Source organism: Onychomys torridus, chromosome 12 (assembly GCF_903995425.1).
Source record: "Onychomys torridus chromosome 12, mOncTor1.1, whole genome shotgun sequence".
NCBI classification, from domain to species: Eukaryota; Metazoa; Chordata; class Mammalia; order Rodentia; family Cricetidae; genus Onychomys; species Onychomys torridus.
In genome coordinates, this window is record NC_050454.1 from 4323410 (window position 1) to 4343603 (window position 20194).

General features: G+C 47.4%; 1 protein-coding gene across 1 annotated transcript in view; it reads right to left on the reverse strand.

Moving 5' to 3' along the window:
• Positions 1-286: 286 nt before the first annotated feature.
• The window catches only part of Masp1 (mannan binding lectin serine peptidase 1), a 64374-nt gene continuing 44466 nt past the window's right edge, over positions 287-20194 (reverse strand). The window contains 6 exon segments of the mRNA XM_036203507.1: positions 287-1039; positions 1284-1383; positions 3301-3368; positions 6165-6350; positions 7618-7731; positions 10208-10345. Of these exon segments, the coding sequence (XP_036059400.1) occupies positions 849-1039; positions 1284-1383; positions 3301-3368; positions 6165-6350; positions 7618-7731; positions 10208-10345 (797 nt within the window). The 3' untranslated portion in view covers positions 287-848.

Genomic DNA, 20194 nt, shown 5'->3' on the forward strand with positions numbered 1-20194 from the left:
CAGCTCTTGCAGGGTCCCAAAAATGAGGGAAAGGAGACTTGTAGAGGGACACGTGAGAGATGCTGGTAGGTGTCTGACTTCACCGTCCACCATTCCTTCCCAGCTCCTGCTTCCCTGAGTCAGTCTTGCCATTTGGTACTTAGCTCAAGCAGCCAATTATATTGCTGGGTGTGTGAGTGGGGTCATGCCATAGGGCTAAGAACTTCCTTCCTTCCTTCCTTCCTTCCTTCCTTCCTTCCTTCCTTCCTTCCTTTCTTTCTTTCTTTCTTTCTTTCTTTCTTTCTTTTCTTTTTTACCTTTTTATGGGAGATTGGGGGACTGCATTTGGTGAAGAAGCTTTAGGGGGCAGACTAAGAAAATGGCAGTGGGTGGGAGGTGGGGTGTGCCGCTAATCACCCTTGAGACCCAAGCAGGAGTTTATAAGAGAACTCCACCTGCCTGGTGGGCACAGATGCCTTTCGCTAAGTCACAAGTATGGAACACATCATTTAGTTTACACACGGGGCTAAGTCTTTTGCATATATATGAACTTTCTCCTCATCCTACTCTTGTGAGGTAGATAAGGTATGGCCACATTGCATCCCATGGGTGAAAAAACAGGCTTAAGGAGGTGGTCAGCTGTCCATCGTTACAAAGATCCTAAGTGATGAATCCCAGATCCAGCCTTTTGCCCTGACCATTCTGCTACTTGGCCTCTATGAAGAGCAGGAAGAAGAGGCTGAAGGAATCCCGTTATTACCCAGGCATGGGCCGTGAAGATTGAGGGCCAGGGGAGGAAATGTGACTCGCACTGATCATCTTCTGCTGGCGACTGACCGCACAGCGGGTGCTGGGCTGGGGAGCCAAACTCAGTTCCTCACCCCAGTGACCCTCTGGATCCAATCCTTGTTGGGATAGATGTAAGAATATACTCCATAGCGATCTTTCTTCCCGCAATCCTCGCCCCAGGACACCACGCCCACCAGGTACCATTGGTCTGCCTCTTCATCTTTGGTCACCATGGGGCCTCCAGAGTCGCCAGCACAGGCGTCTTTCCCGCCTAGATGGAAGGGAGTACCGATAAAATACAGTACCCACCTTTCCCCACGGAAACCTGAGTCCGACTTGTAGTTCAAACAATCGGGCACTAGAGGGTGCAGCAGGCCATTGGATCCAAACCCGTGCTCTAGGTCAGGCAAGGGATGCTAAAAGTTCTGTATCTCTCTCGCCTCCCTTTCTCCCCTCCTCCCGCTGTCTGTGTCTACCCCAGGTTCTCAGTGCCAGTATTTCAGTCAGCTTCTTACCTTCCTTTTCTCCAGCACAGATCATGTCCTCTGTCACTTTCTTCTTTAAAGGGGCATAGGCTTCCTGGCAGGTGTCCGAGTTTACAATTGGGATTTCAATCTGGAACACAAGGCTATCATTGGTTCCCACTCCGGGCTGAGGGGACCTTGCTGTCTGATGGTTTTGAGCAGGCCTCCAGTGACCTTCTACTCAGTTTCAGGGACTGCTGTGTGGTGCAGGTAAAGGCACACCTGATGGAGAGATGGGGACTCATCCGCTATAGCCTCAGCTACGGACTTGATCTGTGACCTTGCTCAAGCAGCTTGACCTGTTTGAGACTCAATGATCTTATCTGTAACACGGAGACAATAATACTTGCCTAGAGTATACCAGCATCAAATATGACAATGTATAGAAAACCCATGTTGATTAGCTTACGCTTCCTCTAGCCCTGCTCTGGAACCTGGTGCATGTGGCTTTATATCTTTCCTCCCATACGTAATCTTAAAGATGGAACTCACAGTAGTTGACAAACTAATCACATGCAGTTTCATGAAGGAAATGAATGAACACGTGCTTGGACAGTATATAAGATACTAGGTACTATACGGAGATACTAGGTATTTTTTAAAATTAAGAGTGTTACTATTTTGGGGTTTTGCCTGCTTGTATGTTTGTGTGTCACATGCATTCCTGGTACCTGTGGAAGACAGAGGAGGACATTAGATTCTTTGAAATTCTAGTTACAGATAGTTGTGAGCTGACATGTGGGTATTGGGAATTGAACCTGGGTCCTCTGGAAGATCAACCAGTGCTTTTAACTGCTGATTCATCTGTTAACTTCTCCTCCCCTCCAAATGCTCGGTCCTTGACAGCTTGCCACACTTGCTTTGTAGTGAACCCTCATTTCTTACTGTCCCTCACTGCAAGAACTGAATGGACCATGTGCTCCACGCATACACCCTCTGTGGGTTCTTGTTACAAGGGAACTAAAGTTCATGCAGAGTCTCTTTGGGCTATGGCCTTCCTAGAAAGTGGGGGCAGGAAGCTATGTCACGAGGACATGTTTTCAGCATATGCAGGAGTCCCTGCTTAACTGCTACTCCTCATTCAGGTGCCATTTAAGAGCATCATCCTTTGGGAAGCCATTTTGAACCTCCATGATGGGGCCAGATCTTCCTTGTACATCCCAGGGCATCTTGTATTTCTTCATCACCTTCATCATACCCATAACTACTTCCTGTCTGTGCCACTTGGCTGTAAACACATGGAGCCCAGGAGCTAGAGCACCCCGTTTGCCTGCTCTTCTCCCTGGAACACCTAGTAGCTAGTTCACAGGAGACAGCAAGTAACCACCTGGGAGTTCATGAATGAAGCAATGGGTGATTGCTACACATTTAAAATTTTAAACTGTGATAAAAAATATTGTATGGTCAAGGATTTAGAACCCAGCCCCATAATAGAACCTAATAATGTCAGAACCAGTTATTAGAGGAAATCTAGTAACTTTGATGCTATCCCTTATAACCTAGAAGGATAAAGTGACTTCTTTCAGGTGACTACAGAAGTCACTAGTGTCCCAGACTTGGAACCATGGCTCCTTAGGTCAAGTTTGGCTCTCTTGTCTGAAATGATAGGGATAAAGCTCACTTTGGAAAGAACTGTGTTTCCCGGAGCCTGGCCCATTCTTGCTAATTTGGTATTCAGTTTTCATGGTGTACAGATGAATCAGGAGCCTGCTGAGTACCCACACTTGCTGTGTTCTGGGAGGATTTCCATATTCTGAGACTTTCACAAGCTGTCAGAGACACAGAATGGTGTTTAAAGACTGGAATCCAAGTCCAGTTAAACAAATACACCAAACTTTCAGGACCTTTGAGTCCCATTAAGTTTTGGAATTGTGTCTGGTCCCTGCCTGGTCTTATATCATTTCCCTTCTCCAGGTCTCCAGACCCCAGAACAGGCAGCAGACAGCAGGGGGCGCCTGCCTGATGCAAGCAAAGGTGTCATGCGTGTAGGCTATAAACTGAACCCTACCTCCATCAGGTTCTCTGGAAACCTCTGTAAGAATTGCTTTCCCCAGCCGCTGACAATGACCATGGTTCCTGGAGGGGAGAAGACACGGTGAGGAGGAAGCTGTGAGGAGTGTGCTCAAGAGGGACCCTGCCCGCTGCATCATCTTCTGCCCAAGGGGGAAGGGCTGATGCGGCTACCTCAGAGAAAGGCAGCAGAGACGGAAGAGGACGAGAGGCGTGCTGAGTTGGATGGCATTTGCTCCTATTTTATATTACCTGGTTTCTTCACCTACCTCACCTTCCTGGCAGACTACAAGGACCTGAGGCTCTGCAAGAGCTCTAATTCACCCATCTTGTTCCCTGTTGTACCCTCAAGTCTATGGCAGTGTTAGGGTGTAGGAAGGGGTGCCCAGTCAATGGCTGAGAATAAATGAAGAGCCCAGCCTAGTCAGCTACAGGTCAGGCCACATTTGCTCCCCGTACCTCGTCTTCAGACTCCACATCCCTAAAATGAAGAGGCGGGACTTGATAACCCCCAAAACTAGCTCTGACATTCCATAAGCTTATGACATCCCAGATCTGGGGACAATGTGGAAATGGGCTGAGGGTAGACAGAGCAATTGCATTCTTATTTAGTAAGGAGCCTGGACACTGAAAACAGTTCTGTGTTTAAATTCAGAGGACCTCGGCTCTGTTCCCACATCTGCTTCTAATGACGTTGGTGAACCTCAGCGTCTCTCTTCCATCCCTTCCTTCTTTCCTTCCTCCCAACCTCCCTCCCTCCCTCCCTCCCTCCCTTTCTTCCTTCTTTCTCTCTCTCTCTCTTTCCCTCCTTTTTGCATTTATTAGTTCTTTGACAAATTTGTACAATGTATTTAGATCATCCCCTTCTCTCCAACTCGTCCTAGATCTACCCACCTTCCCTACCTACTTTTTGGTTACCTCTCTCCCTTTCTTCTCTCTTTCATCGAGAATTCCAATCTGTGCAGTCTTTACTTGGCTGTGTGGCCTTACCCTGGAGTGTGGTTGACCTACTAGAGGCCACACCCTTAAATAAACAGACTCTCCCGTTTCCAGAAGCTATCAATCGCCCATACTCCTCGGTTAGGGGTGGGACTTTGTGCCGAGCTCCCCTCTGCATGCTGGGATTGTGTCTGGCTTGGGTTTGCACAGGTCTTGTGTATGCTGTAACACAACCAATGTGAGTTCATACGTGTGGCTGCCCTGCTGTGTCCACAAAACAGTCTTCCTGTGGGCATCTGTCACCTCTGGCTTTACATTCTTTCTGCCCACAGAAATCAGTCACTAATTTAACAAATACTCCACAGACTTGTGTACAGCCAGATCTTACAGAGGCAATCCCTCAGTTGAGACTCCCTCCTCTCAGGTAACTCTAGCTTGTGCCAAGTTGGCATAACAACCAGCCAGCCCAGCATCTCTGCCCTGGCTGCATCTCTGTAGCGTGGCTGTAGCTAAGGCAAGGCTTTCTTCTCCAGCACCGATGAGACTCTAGGAAGACAGCTCATCTCACGGCATTGCTTCCCCTAAAGCAACAAAAGCAGAACTAAAGTCCATGGTAACACAAGCAGTAATAGGTAAAGGGGCATGCCTGTTTCCATATAGGAACACAAAGACCAGCCGAGCAATTACAATAGAAAATTCTAACAAAGTGTTGATGAACTAAATAAGCAAAGGGGGAAGTCTGAGAAGGAGAGACGTGCCTACAGGAAGAAATTGTCCATAGCCTGGGAGGAGGGGATGGAAATGAGAAAGTTATAGAGCCTAGAAGAGCAGAAAGTGCCTCCCTTTTCTGAAAACCCCATCCATCAAGAGAACCTGCCATTCCATGCTGTCACCCCTGGCATCACCAAGTAGTACACAGAGGGATGGGTGGGGGCGTGGCTCAGGCTGGCCACAGAACTCTGCAATGGTGTGCTTTTCTGGTGTGCACTGGGCCCTAGCTTCCATCCCCAGCATCACACAACCAACAAAGAGCAGAAGGACAAGCTGAAGCTGAGGGCCAGTAGCTGATCTCCAGCACAGATCCAACCATGACACTGGCTTTCCTGTGAGTCATCTTGAAGATTCTGCCAGCCTCATTAAGCCTAAGTCCCTCACCTCTGAAGTGGACACGAAACCCCAATCAGGCTGTCTATGTTATTAAAATGAAATATCATAAACAGAATGTGTCCAGCTGAGAGCAGGAGGCCAGCCCAGGGCAGCTGGCCTCCTTCTCATTGGAATTCAGTGTGTCATATCCTCACTCATTTCCTGAAGCTTAAAGACATTGCAAAAGAAAATGCTGGAATCTGAGAAGTGTTTAAGAGAAGTGAGCCGACAGGAAATGTGTAGGTAAGGCTGGCTGATTAACCAGGCACTTGGAATATGTACTTCGAATGTACCAGCCTGGCATTCACCTACGTACTTTATTCCTCCTGGAAGCCTTGTACAACATTTTGCCGTGACTTATCACTATGCCCATGGATTATGGCACCTCTCAATGCACATAAAAAAACAAAAACAAAAAACTTCTTTCTTCAGTAGATAGAGATGAACACAGAGGCCCACAACTAGTCAAGTTGCAGTGAATAAGAGACTGTGGAGTTCTCAGTCCTAAATGGGATGTCTGTATTACACCCCTATTCCCGGGTTTCAGGGATCACTGTGTGGGTGGTGCCATCCCTGGGGAGCAAGCCAGTAAGCAGCACCCCTCCACGGCCTCTGCATCAGCTCCTGCCTTCTGTTCCTGCCCTGCTAGAGTTCCTGTCCTGACTTCCTTTGATGATGAACAGTGATGTGAAAGTGTAAGATGAACAAACCCTTTCCTCCCCAGGTTGCCTTGGTCACAGTATTTCACCGCAGGAACAGTATCTCTAAGACAGGTACCTTCCCTGGAGGGATGCTCGGGCAGACAGACAGGCATCACAAAGTCGGTCAGCCTCGGGTTCTCTGAGAGCTCCACCAGACCCAGGTCGTTCTCAAACGTGCTGGGGTTGTACAGCGGGTGCAGGGTGATGCGCTTCACACTCAGATGCTGCTCGTCTTCGTCTGACTGGCGCCTCCAGTGCTTTCCTGGGCCATAGAAGGTGTGTGAGGCAGAGCGCAGTGGAGAGGAAGTTGGAGCCTTGCTCCCTTCCAGCCCCAGTCCCATCTAGTACCTGCTCCAGTCTTCATCCCCCCCCCTTTGTCCCCACCCCCTCAGCCATCCTGTTAGCCTATCAAACCCCACACATTCTCACGGCTCCAGCTCTGATGATTGCCTCAACTGAGTATGTTTGTTCTGATGCCCATGACCACTGTCCGGTTGATAATAATCACCCTTTATTGTCTGCATTGTAGGTTGCCTGCTTAATTAGAGGATTTCCCTATGTGATAATCTGGCCTGAGAAGGGCAAACACCATACATTCTCTCACAAGTCTATCCCATCCTCTGTTAAATATGCACGTGTCGGTAGGAGCAAATGTGAATGTCCATCAGGACACTAGGATGGGACCCATGTGACCAAAAAAGGAAAAGCTTCTCTGAGGGGGGGGGGGAGGGGAGGCAGTGGAGCAAAGTGGAGTTAACTGGCAGTGAAACGGCCCAGCAGGAAAGGGGAGCCAACCACAATGAAATATGTATATATGTTAACCTTATATGGAAATATTACTTTGTAAACTAATTTTTAAAATAAAATAATAAATAAAAAATGGAAAATGCTTCTAAGCTATTTATTCCTGGATGCTGTTTTTGGTGTTTCAAAAAGTTTTTGTTTTATTTTAGTGCAAGTGTGCGCACACGTTTGTGTGTGTGTGTGTGTGTGTGTGTGTGTGTGTGTGTGTGTGTGTGTGTGTGCCATGCACATGGGTACCTGCAAGAGTCAGAATAAGGTGTCAGGTTTTCTGGAGCAGGGGCCACAGGTGATTGTGAGCTGCTGATGTGGGAAAGGAAGTCTGGTCCTCTGTAAGAGCAGGTGCTCTCAACGGTAGACCCATCTTTCTGGTCCCATGAGACTAATTTGTAATGCAATTAGCTCTAGGAGAATTTTTTTTAATACTCCAAATGAAATTTTAGTTACTAAAAATCTTGATGTGCATCAAAAAAGATATCTCCCTACAAACTTCCCCAACTCGAAACTTCTAGCTTTCACTCTTACAAGAGACCCTGCTCTTGTTTTAGAAGGTTTATAGGCTGCCACAGGCAGGCACTAGTTTTTAATTAGACTGTGGCAGAGTGTTGAACTGAACTGAGCCAGTGGGTGGTCTTTGTTTCATAAAGAAGAGCCTTGGAAATGGTAGCTGGGGGACTCTGTTGCAAGAACCGCAACTGGCGGCTTCAGAAGTCTTGACCCTCACTCACCCATGATAATTTTGAAGTCAGAAGGGCTGAGCAAGTCTGAGCTGTGTAGGGCTGGATCTTCTGGATCAAGTGGATGGTGGAGGCAGTGAGCGGCTGTCAGAACCCAGCTGGAGCCTGAAGAACAGAGCACACACGTTCTGTGTCCTGCATTGTCCCGTCCTGCCTCCTACTGTCCAAAACCCTGCAAGTGTCCAGACCTCCCGTCCGTGTGCTCATGGCCCTAAGTCACACACTCACAGGATCCCATTTGAAGATGAGGAGTTAAGTCTGTGATTCTAACTCCCTATTCAATTTAGGCCAGGCTAGACATTGAAAAGAGGTTTTCTGGGCTTCTTTAAGGCCCTGGAGCATGGATGAGTACCAAAGCTAGTCCAAAGTGAGTCCTCAAAAATCTGTTGAGCCCTGCCTTCCTTTCCAGCTTTGCCTATTTGGTGTAGTTCCATGTCCACATTAGCAGCACTTGGGGGTTCCTCAGAATGTCTTTAAAAGACCCCTAAGTATTTCCTATGCACTTGAAAGCTTGGCAAGTACTGAGGAGAATGGTGAGTGGCTGGCTAGGTGACTGCACACTGCAATCGCCTTGGGAATTAGGGAAGGCGTCAGAATTGTGACCCACATCCAGGACACTGGAGCTAGAGGGTTAGGCCCAGCAGATGTGTATCAAAGGCTCCTCCTGTAATCTGACTGCAATCAGGGCTGAGGACAGCTGTTCGGAGCCAGCCCTTCAGAACGGTTGTGTGGCTGGAGTGGCTTTAAGCAAGTGGTACCAGGCCTCGTGATCAGTGAACTAGCGCGCACCCTGGCTGTCATCTTCTTCACGTTTATTTAACTCGGAGTCAAACTTCTGACCTTTCTTTCAGTGGAGCTAACAGCAAGTCCGCAAACAGCTGAGGCCTGCACACACCCAGCCAGAGCCAAGCAGAAGAGCATCATTGTAGACAGAGCTGGCTGGACATAAGCGTCAGTGGTCCAGGCTATAGCTCAGAGTCAAAGGCAGATGGGTGTTTCTGGAGCAGCTTCCAGACTCTACTTGTCCCTCTCAGAAGAGGCCACGTGTTGTGGACAAATCTCAGCCCAGAACACTGTCTCCCACAAGGCACATCCTGAAGCTGCCCATGACCAGGATAATTAGAATGGTGGATAAGGTTAGGGAATCCTGCCTCAGAGCAGATGAGTCTAGTGGTATTCTCTGGCTTGCCCAGAGATTAACTTCAGCTTTGAACTCTGCCAGCGTCCCCAACCCCCACTGAACCTCAGTGTGGACATAGAGACAGTGCTCTGCCTCTTCCTCAGTCTCTTAAACACTTTCTGACCTCTCTGCTCTCTCCTATTCCATTGCAAAGTAGCAGAGGCAGGGATTACAGATCTGCAGGGCGGTGGAGAGGGCCAAGTGTGAAGAAATTCTTAGCTGGGCTGATGGAAAAGTGAATTTCCGCTTTTAAACATAAACATGCAACCAGTTCCAACACAGGATGAATATTATTGACATAAGGAGTCAATGTTTAAAAAAAACCTACTTCAAAGTCTTAAAGCAATGGGTGAAGTCCATCTTTCATCCTTTCTAACAAAGTTGGAAACATGACGAACTCCTCCCCTCCCCCTCCCACTGCCTGGGGCCCTTCCTCTCCATGTCTTTTTCTCTTCTGTTTCTTCAACAGGCTTCCTCCCTCCCTTTCTTCTTTACTGATTTTTTCCTCTCCCTTGGGGGCCTTAGGTCCCACCAGTCTCTTCTTGACATACATCACCTTTTTTGGTGGGAAATAAATTAAATATGCAGAAAGTAGTTAGTGTGAAGGTGACTAATTGAATTAGTTACACAGACTCTCAATCGACTTGCTGAAACCGAGCAGAGGGTATAGAAGGGTCCCATTCAGCCACTCCGTTCTCCTAGCTCGTGCGTTAGCAAACACATGAAGCAGGTACAGAATGGGGGCTGATGTAGCCAGTGACTGCGCTTGCAACATTTTACCTTCAAGTCATTTATTTATGTCTAATTCTGCCTTCACTGTCTCCCTCTTATGTCCTAGGTCTTCTGTGTGCTGCCCCTTTGGTCTCATTCTGTTACCAGCATTCTCTGTTTATCGCCCTTTCCTTTTCCTTTCTGGGCTTTGGTCCCCACTGGACTGGCCAGTATATGCCTAGAAATCTGCTTCTGTGTCCAGGATCTGACCTAAGTTCTCAAGTACACATCCAAGTCCCTGTAAAACCCATTTTCCCTGATGTCTAGGGCTGCTGTTCTTAGGTATGTGTATGTGTGGGAGGGATGGATAAATGTTCTGGTTCTCCCTGATCTGGCAGCTCTGGCACATCCCACCTCAGTGCCACATGTGTGTGCCATGGATCACAACCCATGTCCAGCAGTCTGTCAGGAGACTGACCAGAATCCAAGAAGTTCTCCACAGCTCAAGGAATTAGCACAGGAGTGTGTGCTTGTCCTGGTTCCGGCTGAGGGCTTGCTGTTCTCTTTTCCATACTCTTCCTGGGGCCGTGATTCTCAGTGAAGAAATGGCCAGTTTCCACAGGAAGGTTGGTCCTTAGCTTTCACCCTGTCCCCAGCCCTGGGTCCTTCACCCCTTCACCTTCTCCTTACCTAAAAGGCTACCCCCACAGAAGGGCTGCCCATTCAGGTGTGACAGCATGGCGATCCACGGAGTGGTCCCCTTCTGGGCTGGGCGTCCATTGAAGATCCTGGAGATCTGCTTCCGGGAGAACTGGGGGAGACCACACACTGTAGCCAAAGGAGGGAGGGAAGGTCACATTCTCTACTGTACCTTACCCACTAGGGTTGCCAGATTATCATTCTCTAAGGAAAATCTGTCACTATTAGTCACCCATCATCACTGGCCCTCCTAATAGTATTATGGTCGAGGTTTTGTTTTCGTGTGTGTGTGTGTGTGTGTGTGTGTGTGTGTGTGTGTGTGTGTGTGTGTGTACTTTCCCCATTCATGGTCTAGGTAGCCTGAGTGTGACTGGCCTCAGCTCTGGGTTCAGGAGCAGGAATGTGACTCATCAAAGGTCTAGACCCTGGACCATAGCAATGTCTTTAAAGTGAGATGTGTTCTTGGACAGCCAAGCAAAGTCTGGGGTGAAGGTTTTACTAAACATTAGAATAAGAAGTTTTTCTCTGCCAGGATTGCTGAGCTGTTGTGTGAAGGGCCAGCTCTGCCAGCTTTCATCTCATGGAGAACGTGCTGAGGATGGGAGAACAGTGCTACCAAACATCATGGGAAGGTACGGGCTGAGACAGGTGCCACACCCTGTGCTGAGCTCTGCTAAAAACCATACTGGAAGCGTGTGGGAATGATCTTTTCAGTTACATGAACCCGGAGACACCCTCACCCCCTCCGTCTTTCTTTTGTCCTCTTCCTTCTCTGGATGTTGATTTTTTGTGACTCTGAAATATAAGATTCCTAATAAAGAAACTTCATGCTCCATCAGCAGGGGCCTTGTCCCTAGAGAAAGCCTTTCTCAGAGCCTGTGGAGTTGCACACTCCTACATTGAAGGTCTTTCTGCTCTATTGTCTCATCTCCTGCCTCCCTTGATACAGACTCAGAGACAAAGCCGTGACTGAATGTCCTTAGAAACCATCTGTCTTATCAAAAGTCAGAGTCTAGCAGGGTGGTAGTCGTGCACACCTTTAATCCCAGCATGTGGGCACAGGCAGCCTGATCTCTGCAAGCTTGGTCTACAAAACCAGCTTGGTCTACAAAATGAGTCTCAGGATAGCCAGGACTGTCACACAGAGAAACCCTGTTTCAAAACAACAACAAAAAACAAAAGTCAAAGTCTAGAGAAAATGTCTTGTTTGGCAAAGTTATTCTGTGGGGAAATGGCAAGAATATAATTCTGGGTCACCTGACTCCAATCTGGGCTTGTCTCACTCCAGCATCACTAACTCTCAACAATGTGGCTCCAGGGCCCATGGAGCTCTCTGGGTCCAGGGAGCCATGCCCCACTTTCAAAGCAAAAACTGGGCGGAATCCCAGACAGATATGCTGCACCCTTGATCACAACCTCAGCATCTCCCAGTGATGCTGCACGAAGTTTAGGCAGTGGTCCTTGTCAACACCCTACCCTGTTCCCAGCAGGGCCCTGGGGATGCTACTCTTGCATAGTTTTATCTCTCCTTCTTCCACAAAACGTGGTCAAGGCTTTACACACACACACACACACACACAAAAAAAAATGAATGAATGAATGAATGAATAAGCTTCCCTTCCTTCCTTCCTCTCATTCCCCAGTCTCTCTTTCTCTTCCCTTGCAATGAAGCCTCTCCCAAGAAGACAGAGCACACACTCTTCACATTCTTCCCCCTCTTTGGACCTGATGAAGGTGCTTTTCACTGCTCACACTTGGAAATAAGGCAATCACTGGAAGAGCCAGTAGACCTACACTCAGGCGGCTTTGGGCCCTAAGTGCAACTTCAACAGAGATATTTACATATAAGAGAGAACACTGGTTTTGAAATTGTGTCCCATGTGTTTTCTCTGGTCTTACAGCCTTTCCTTGCCCTGTGGCACTCCCACCATTGAAGCTGGCCCTCCTTTTAAGGAAAGGACAGATAGACTTCGACTTCAAAGAACAAAGCAGAGATGGAGGGAGGGGAAGAAGGACTTTTATTTGAAGTTGGGCACTGTGGAAAGAATAAAAGAGTTCTGTGTTTGAAGGAAGCAAAGCCCGGGAACTGAGCATAATTTTTACTGGATGCCACAGAGAGAGGACGATGCTGCTGCAGCTACCTGTCTCTCAGGGGATAGTTGAAAGCCTTTCTCGGGCACAGGAAAGACTGGAGGGAAGAAGGGGGTGCCTATGAGAGCAGGGTGGACAGAGAGAGACAGGGTGTTAAGCAGTTCAAACACAGGCAGCTGGCACCCTGACAGTCCTTTGGAAAGGACCATGGCAGCTTGGATCCTACCTAGATGAATGTCCACCCCAGAGGCCTTTGCCAAAACTCCCAGTCTACACTGGATGAGCGAACACTTAACTACTCTCCAGTCTCTCTCTTTAACTACCAAAGCACATTTTGTTTCTTGCCTTTAATCCTCTGTCATGGTGTTCTCTTTTATTTCTTTTATTGGCTTCCTTTTGTTTTCTGCAATTCTGCACCAGACAACGCCTCCTCTCTCCAGGCTTTATCCTACCTATTGCTGGTTGGTAAGTATTACCTCGTGTCTGCAAAGCGCCTTTCCTCTTCTGAAGTCCCTGATTCTGTACTGGAAATGGACATTCCTAGCAAAGCTGAACCATTGTCCTCTCCTTGCACAAGCCACCCTCCCACTCTTGGTCATTCTAGACCTCTTTTGATGTCTGAACTGACCACATACATGTCACCTCCCTTTTCTTTTGCTTCTGTATCTTATCAGTCATTAAGCTGATGGAAACCTACTGACATAGGATAACACATCTTCCCATTCTACGTCACAGCATGCTGCAAATAATCCATGTACCACAATACAAAGCCAATGTAGTTAGTTAGTGGAAAATACAGATCAGAAATACTGTCAAATTCGAGTCATGGCAGTCTTTGAAACCAGTAGGGCGTAAAGCTTTCAAAGGCCGATTTAGGATTGTTTTAGTTCTCAACAGCATATAAAGTGTGACACACACTCAAAAGTATGATAGAAATCCCACTATGAAGGCAAACCATGTGTGTGTGCCATGAAGAGACACCACTCTGCATCCTCATGTGTGCGTTGTCTCAGGAGATGCCTACGGCCCAAACTTTGCTGATGCACCCCCTAAGTTGGCCTAAACTGCCTTATCTGCATTATCATGCATGGTGGGGGGTCCCCACATCTCACCAAGACACTTTCAATAGCCCAGTCCTTTCCTGCCACGTTCCCTACCATGTTAGCTGTATTCAGACCCTGTTGAATTCAGAATTGCCAGGGATGAGACTCAGCCATTTGCAAAGTTCAGCAAGTCAGTCCCACCACATGATTCGAACATGATGCACTCTGAGAATCTCTGACTAGAAAATAGTGCGGGCCGGGGCTTATAAGACTGTCTGTCTGTCGGTGACCACTGCTCTGTCTTCAGCTCAGGCCTGCTGTCTTGTTTCTTGTCCACTGTGTCCTTTCTCTCTCCTCCCCTTGAGTCTTTGCAGCCTCTGTTAAGCCATCTCGAGTCCCTGTAGCTGTTCAGTCACGCCGTCTTTTAATTCCATCCCCACAGTACTTAAATCTCATTCCTTTGGTGATGGTTAGCTGCCTTTGCCTGTGTTAACATCTATACGCACATAGCCTCATTTTGTCTGCCAGTGTGAGCTCTTTGAAGCCACGGATGAAATTATAGGCAGTTACAGCCTTACTTCTGAGGAAGAAGAATGTCAGTAACCAATAAGCACCCCCTCTTCCTCACTACCTCATCTTAGATACTGCTCAGAGGCCAGCAGCTGTGCCTACATAGGGGGTGGGAGCCTAATGAAGGCACATTTATGTTTTAAAAGATCAAAATAAATGAACACATGCCACAACAAACTCTCAAACCAAGGCTATTGGCTATCCACAGATTTATTGCCACCATAGACCCACGACAAGAGAACCGGGGCAGAGGCCCCTTGGAGAGTAGCAAAGCCTGTGGTATTAAATATACAAAATATAGTAGCTTTTACATGTGCCATTCATAGATACAGGAGTGTGTTTTGATTGACCTTTCCCAGTTCTCTCCACATCCCTCTCTGGGTCTTTCCAGCTCCCTTGTCTGATGGCGATTCCTGGGATTGTGAACTCGGGGAAAGGAGATAATTCAACTAGGAGAATCCAAGCCAGGAATGCTGCTAGCAACCAGGGAGGTGGCCATTGAGAGTCCTGGGCAGACCCCAACAGATCTTCTGCCTTTATCTTCCAGATGAGGATGAGGCTCAGAGGAGAAAATGATGTCAAGGGTCACATGGGCAGTTGAAAGGTAGAGCTAGAGAGAGAACCCGAGACTCAGGGCTCTCCATCTCTTTCCAACGAGTGAGCCTTTGGTCCCTGGAGCACCAAGGAGTGGACGGCTTGGAGAATGCTACTTGGTAGAGTCTCTGCCGAGTTCAGGCTCCAGGGTCGAGTGTAGTATTGGAGTGATTCATCATGTCTTGAGTCCGTCCATATTTTCTTCTGTTTTCCTGCTGAGAAGCAATGGGGCACAGCGGGGCCGAGTCTTCTCTTTCTTCAAATAGTTGCCAGGTCTCCATACATGTGTGTGGGGGCAGGGAGTCTAGAGATGAAACATTGCAGGGCTGGAAGGTTGCTCTGTGTTTGTGTGCAGTGGTAGGTGTTGACCTCTTATGGTGCCAGCCGGTATTTGAGTGGCACATGGGCCCGATGCATTCTGCGTGGGCAGCAGGTGTCTAAGGGGCTTGGGAGAGCTGCTTCTATTCTCCTCTCAGCCAGTACAGCCCTCACAGCATCTTCTCAGTTGTTTGAAACTCTGAGAGTACCAAGCATAAGCCTTGCACTATAGGAAGCTCTTAGGAGAAATTCCAAGAACAAAAGTGTGCCAAGGTGCTGTTCTCTGAGAGCTAGCTCAGGCTCACATCTTGCTCCCCCAAACCTGAATGGTTCTTTCCTACATGAAGAGCTAGGCTTAGGGCAGGCCCAGAAACCAGAGCTGGGCAAACACACAGATACAGACTTGAGCTGAAGGTAATCTTTTCCTAATGATCAGGTCCAAGCATTCTGACATTGATACTGCATGTTCTGGACTTGACAAGTGATTAGGAGTGATTGACACCAAGGATTGAAGCATTCTGGAACAGCTTCCCCTGTACTGCTGGAGCCGTGAGACTAAGAGGGAGGAAGAGGCTTGGTCGAAGCTTTGGACTGAGTTCTCCTGCCTAGAGATTTTCCCTGCACCACACTAACCCCCGTCTTGGGGGATGGGCGGCTATCCCAGGAGGATGAAGGCCCAGCTAGGTCAGTGTGTTGTAGTTTATTTGGTCTGGTAACATGGAGTATACTGTTGGCAGTGTGTAGTGTAACCTCACTTGGTCTGAGGCAGGGGAGGCAGGCCCCTGAGGAAGTAAACACATTCACCGTTCTACCCGGAGCTCCCCAACACCCCTCGGAGAGTTCATCTCCTCCCATACCCAGTCCACATAGTTGGAGACCTTTGTGTAGACTCCATATACTTGCTTGCTACCACATTCTTCAGGTCCTCCCCAGGACACCAGGCCTTGGGCCACCCAGTGCTGGTTCAACTCATCAAAGATGACGAAGGCCCCACCACTATCCCCAAGGCATGTATCCTTGCCGCCCTCATAGTAGCCAGCACAGAACATGTTCTCTGTGACACTGTAGTTGCCTGAACGAGATTCATAGCTGGCTTTGCATTCAGCATGTGACACCACCGGTAATTTGACGTACTGGAGAACATCTGACAAGGTTCGAGTGCCACTGCTGATGATCTCATCCACTGTCACATTAGGATTGGAGATGCCCCAGCCAGCCACCAGCCCCAACATATGAGTGGCTGGACCTTCAGGCTCAGGTCTTGGTAGACAGATGGGCATGACGTGGGCTCCCAAGGGCACAGGCTCCTGCAGCTCTACCAGAGCTATGTCATGGTTGTAGTTCTGGATATTGAAGTCTGGATGGAGTACTACTCGGGCAGCAGAGCTGTTGACAGCTCCTGATTTGTCCCGCACATCATGTAGACCCAAGAAGACGGTGACGTGTTCCTTTGAGACAGGTATGACTGTGTTGTCTCTGCGCTGGGAGCGCAGCACGTGGGCTGCTGTGAGTATCCAGGATTCAGAGAGCAGGGCCCCACTCCCAAACCACTTGTCATTAGGTACCCTCGATGTATCTTCCACCACAATCAGGGCCTGCCACGGGAAAAGGCCAAGCTCAGCGTTCCGGCCTCCAATAATCCTCTTCACCAGATTTGGCAGAGGCCGGGAGGGTTGCCCACACACTGCAAGAAGGAGGAGGTGGAAACAAGAGACAGAGACAGAGTCAAGCACGTGAAAAGAATCAAGAGTAATTCAATCTCACCCACTGTGGATTATGCCACCATGGGACCCTCACTAGCCTGAGTCCTGCAGGCTTCGGAGAGCTTAGCTGTGATTCAGTCACATCTAAATCTCTCTGAGTTGGCCTATGTCTAATTTGGACCTCCATAACTGGCACCATTCCTGTACCAGAACATTCCATATTTGGCCTTGTCCAACTTGAGCCACTTCTGGCTACACCACTTTTGGACTGGGCCATGTTTAGCCAGGCCATCATTAGCCGAGGATACTTATACCTCTTCTTCTCTAGGAAGGCATCTTATCTCCCAGAAGCCATTTGCACGATAGACACTCAGAGAATCTCCTGGCATTTTTTTCTAGACGGCACAGAAAAATGAAGAGAGCCTAAACACCCATCCACTGACACTATAGTAGTCAGATGCCAAGCTTCCAACTCCATAACTCCCCTTTATAAGCCATGGCAAGTTGTATGACTTCCAGAAGCTCGGTTTTCTCATCTGCAGAATGGGTGTGTGACTAGTAATTATTTTATGAATTATGCAGCATGTGGCACAATTACTAAGTTCAGTAAGAATTTTGTAGATTTCATACCAGAACGAGATTCTTGGGTTCTTGACTTAACTTTTTCACTCTCCAAATGAACTAAGTCAATACTCCTGGATTTCAACTTCTGAAAGATGATCTCCAAATTTTAAATTTTGTGGATTTTTTTCTTTTGTTTACTGTGTCCACAATTTGTACATGAATGCCATTGTTTAGAGGTTGAGGTTAGCCCAAGGTGACATGGTTTTTACATCAGATAAGCAGGGCCTAAACTAGATAATGAGATAGAGGTTTCATCTGTATCCTACACTGCTTTATTATACATTGAGACCATGGCCATAGACTTCTCTGGTCTAAAGGACTCACTGGTGTTTGTGTGTTAAGGCTCAGTGTGTACAGGGTGAGGAAAAGGTGGCATAATCCACAAGCAATGATGCATGCTCCTGCTCAGGACCACCCATCATTGCCCCCAGGGGTCTTGTAGTACCTTTAAGAGAGAAAACTTCATTCCTTTGAGCTGCACCCCGAACACACACATGTGTCACCAAACGCCCATAGCCAAACTTATGAGCAGAGGGTCTTCAGTAATAATCCCTCACTGGCTATGAACACCATCATAGGGCGTTCCCCAGGCAGGGTGTTTGAAGCTGGTGTGGGTGTGTGCATCCTGTTGCAATGGTCAGGCTATCCTCTTTGGCCCTGAGCACTTCTAACAATTCTTTAGAGACCAGGGAACATTTGGGTTTTCTTGTGACTTTGGGAGGGTAAACTTTCAACAGGCTAATGCTTTTCGGATGCTCTTCTTCCCAGTGCCAAATGCTTCTTCCACGATCCTGGGCCATCCTTTCTTTTATTCCAAGCCAGATGTAAACAGACCTTCTAACCCTTTTTGGCCTGGGCTTTGAGGTTCAGGGCCAGTCTCTCATTACAAATGGCAGACAACAGGGTGACATTTCAAGGGGGGGGTCTGTGGCATGCGACATAAAACCTCATCTAGCAGACAAAGGCCATAATCTGATGAGGGACAAAAAGACGACCCAGTCCATGTCACAACGGAGCTCATGGCCAGCAATGAATGGTTCCTCTCCCCAACCAAGGTGCAAGTACATCCTGAGGTCACAGAAGGTCTCAGACCAAAGAATGTTAGAGAACAGCTAATTTATAGATGAAGAAACAAAGTTTCAGAGAAGGTTGTTTGCTTACAAACAGGACTAGCTTCATTTGCTAATTACAATGTTTTACTTCTGATGTACCTTTGATTTTTCAAGGGGTTAAACGATGCAAGAGGTCCCTGGGGGAGCTCACTGAAATAGGACCCTCTGCCTCCTCCTCACCCTCCTCCTCCCCACCCTCCTCCTCCCCATCCTTTTGTCTTTTGCTTTGGCTTCAGTTTTTAAGTAGGTAGGACTCCAGGTGTTTACCACTGAGCTCAGTGAAACTCAGCAGTTGGTGACAATGACCTCTGATTCCATGCTTGGAATGTTCCATGTTGGTCACCATTACTCCCCTCCCAGTCTTCCCTTGGACAGAGAACGTTCTTGGAACATTCAAAGTTTTGGTGATGCTGAAGCCAGATTTAAAAAAAAAAAAAAAGGTGGGTACTGAAGGAAGTAGGCTCCTTAAAACAAAAAGGTGGTGTTCTGAGATTCTCAATACCTTTGGATGAACTAAATTATGACCTGTCAAGGAAAGCACAGCACTGCACACATAGACAGCAACGTTCTGAGTTATCTTGTAGGTCAGCCCCAACTAGAAAGGTAGCCTTGCGAAAGTCACCACACCCATTTGATCCTTAGTTTTCATGTCAGTAAAAAAAAAAAAACAAAACCCAAAAAACAAAGTAGTAAATTCTGATTGCTTATAGCCCTCCATCACAAAAGGGTAGTCACTGTGGTACTGGATGAAATGGTTTTGTCTAGTCTGGCTTGATACCCGGGCTTTCAGAAGGAAAGAATTTGGAAAGTTCTAGTGTGGTCCAATGATACATTATGATTCTGCCAGACTTTGCGTGTTAAAAGAATTTCATGACTCAGTGTATCCAAGCTGCTTTTTACAGAGTGGGCCTGATGACCACTGAGAACCATAAAATGTGAGCCATTTCTTGGTCTTGCTCACTCATTTCTGAGGTATGGAAACCTAGTCCAGAGAAAGAGCTACCACAGGCCTGCACCCAGCCCAGTATGTATTCCCCATCCAGACGTCACACTGTGGCTTTCTAGGATGGGAACTGATTTTCAGTTTTCTTGACCACATAATATTTTAGGAATACGGACATCTGAACCTCCAGCTTCCTACAGACCCACCATTCTGCTCTTTTTAAAGTCTTCCCCACTTGGAGTCCATGAACGTGTTTGTGGCCAAGACAACTTGAGCTGAGTGGAATTGTTAAGTGTGAGTGGTATGGCCTCTTCCTTATACATTGCTTCAGTCCCTTTCTGGTGTTCACCGCTCCATTCCTGCACAAGCATGTACCTTTAGTTCCCCTTTGCTAGAAGGCCCAGTGTGCCTGTGATGGGACAGACTCAAATGCTGCTGTGCTCTTCAAGTCCTGGGGATTAATCTCAGAAAGTTCCTTAGCCTAGTGTTTTAATGTGTAACCCAATATTTAGAAGCCCACTAAATGAACACCAAGGGCCACTAACATGTGTCATGCATACAATACACTCTCTGTTTGCCCAACATTTTCATTCAGGGAAAAAAAAAGCCACCAGATGCAAAGCTGTTGTTCATGGAAATGTGCATGCTGAATCAAGAAGGGCGATAACATTTCTGTGTTCTCCAATGCTGTCTTAAGTGCTGTATCATTTAGTTGCTATTATTCTCAAATTTTAGAAATTAAAAGTGTATATATTTCAGCATTGTATGTGCTGAAGTAAATTTCTGTGGGTTGTGTTTAGCTCTACAGTGTGTCTTCTTGGGCTATAATTTTCTAATTGTGCATGGATGCATTGTGAGTAATAATGCAAAGCTAATCATCTGTACTTTCAATGCCAAAGCAAATTCCCCAGTGTCTATAATCACCCTGACACCTCTTGTTGCCTTAAAATCTGCTTTCCACTTTAAAGTGGGGCTAGTAG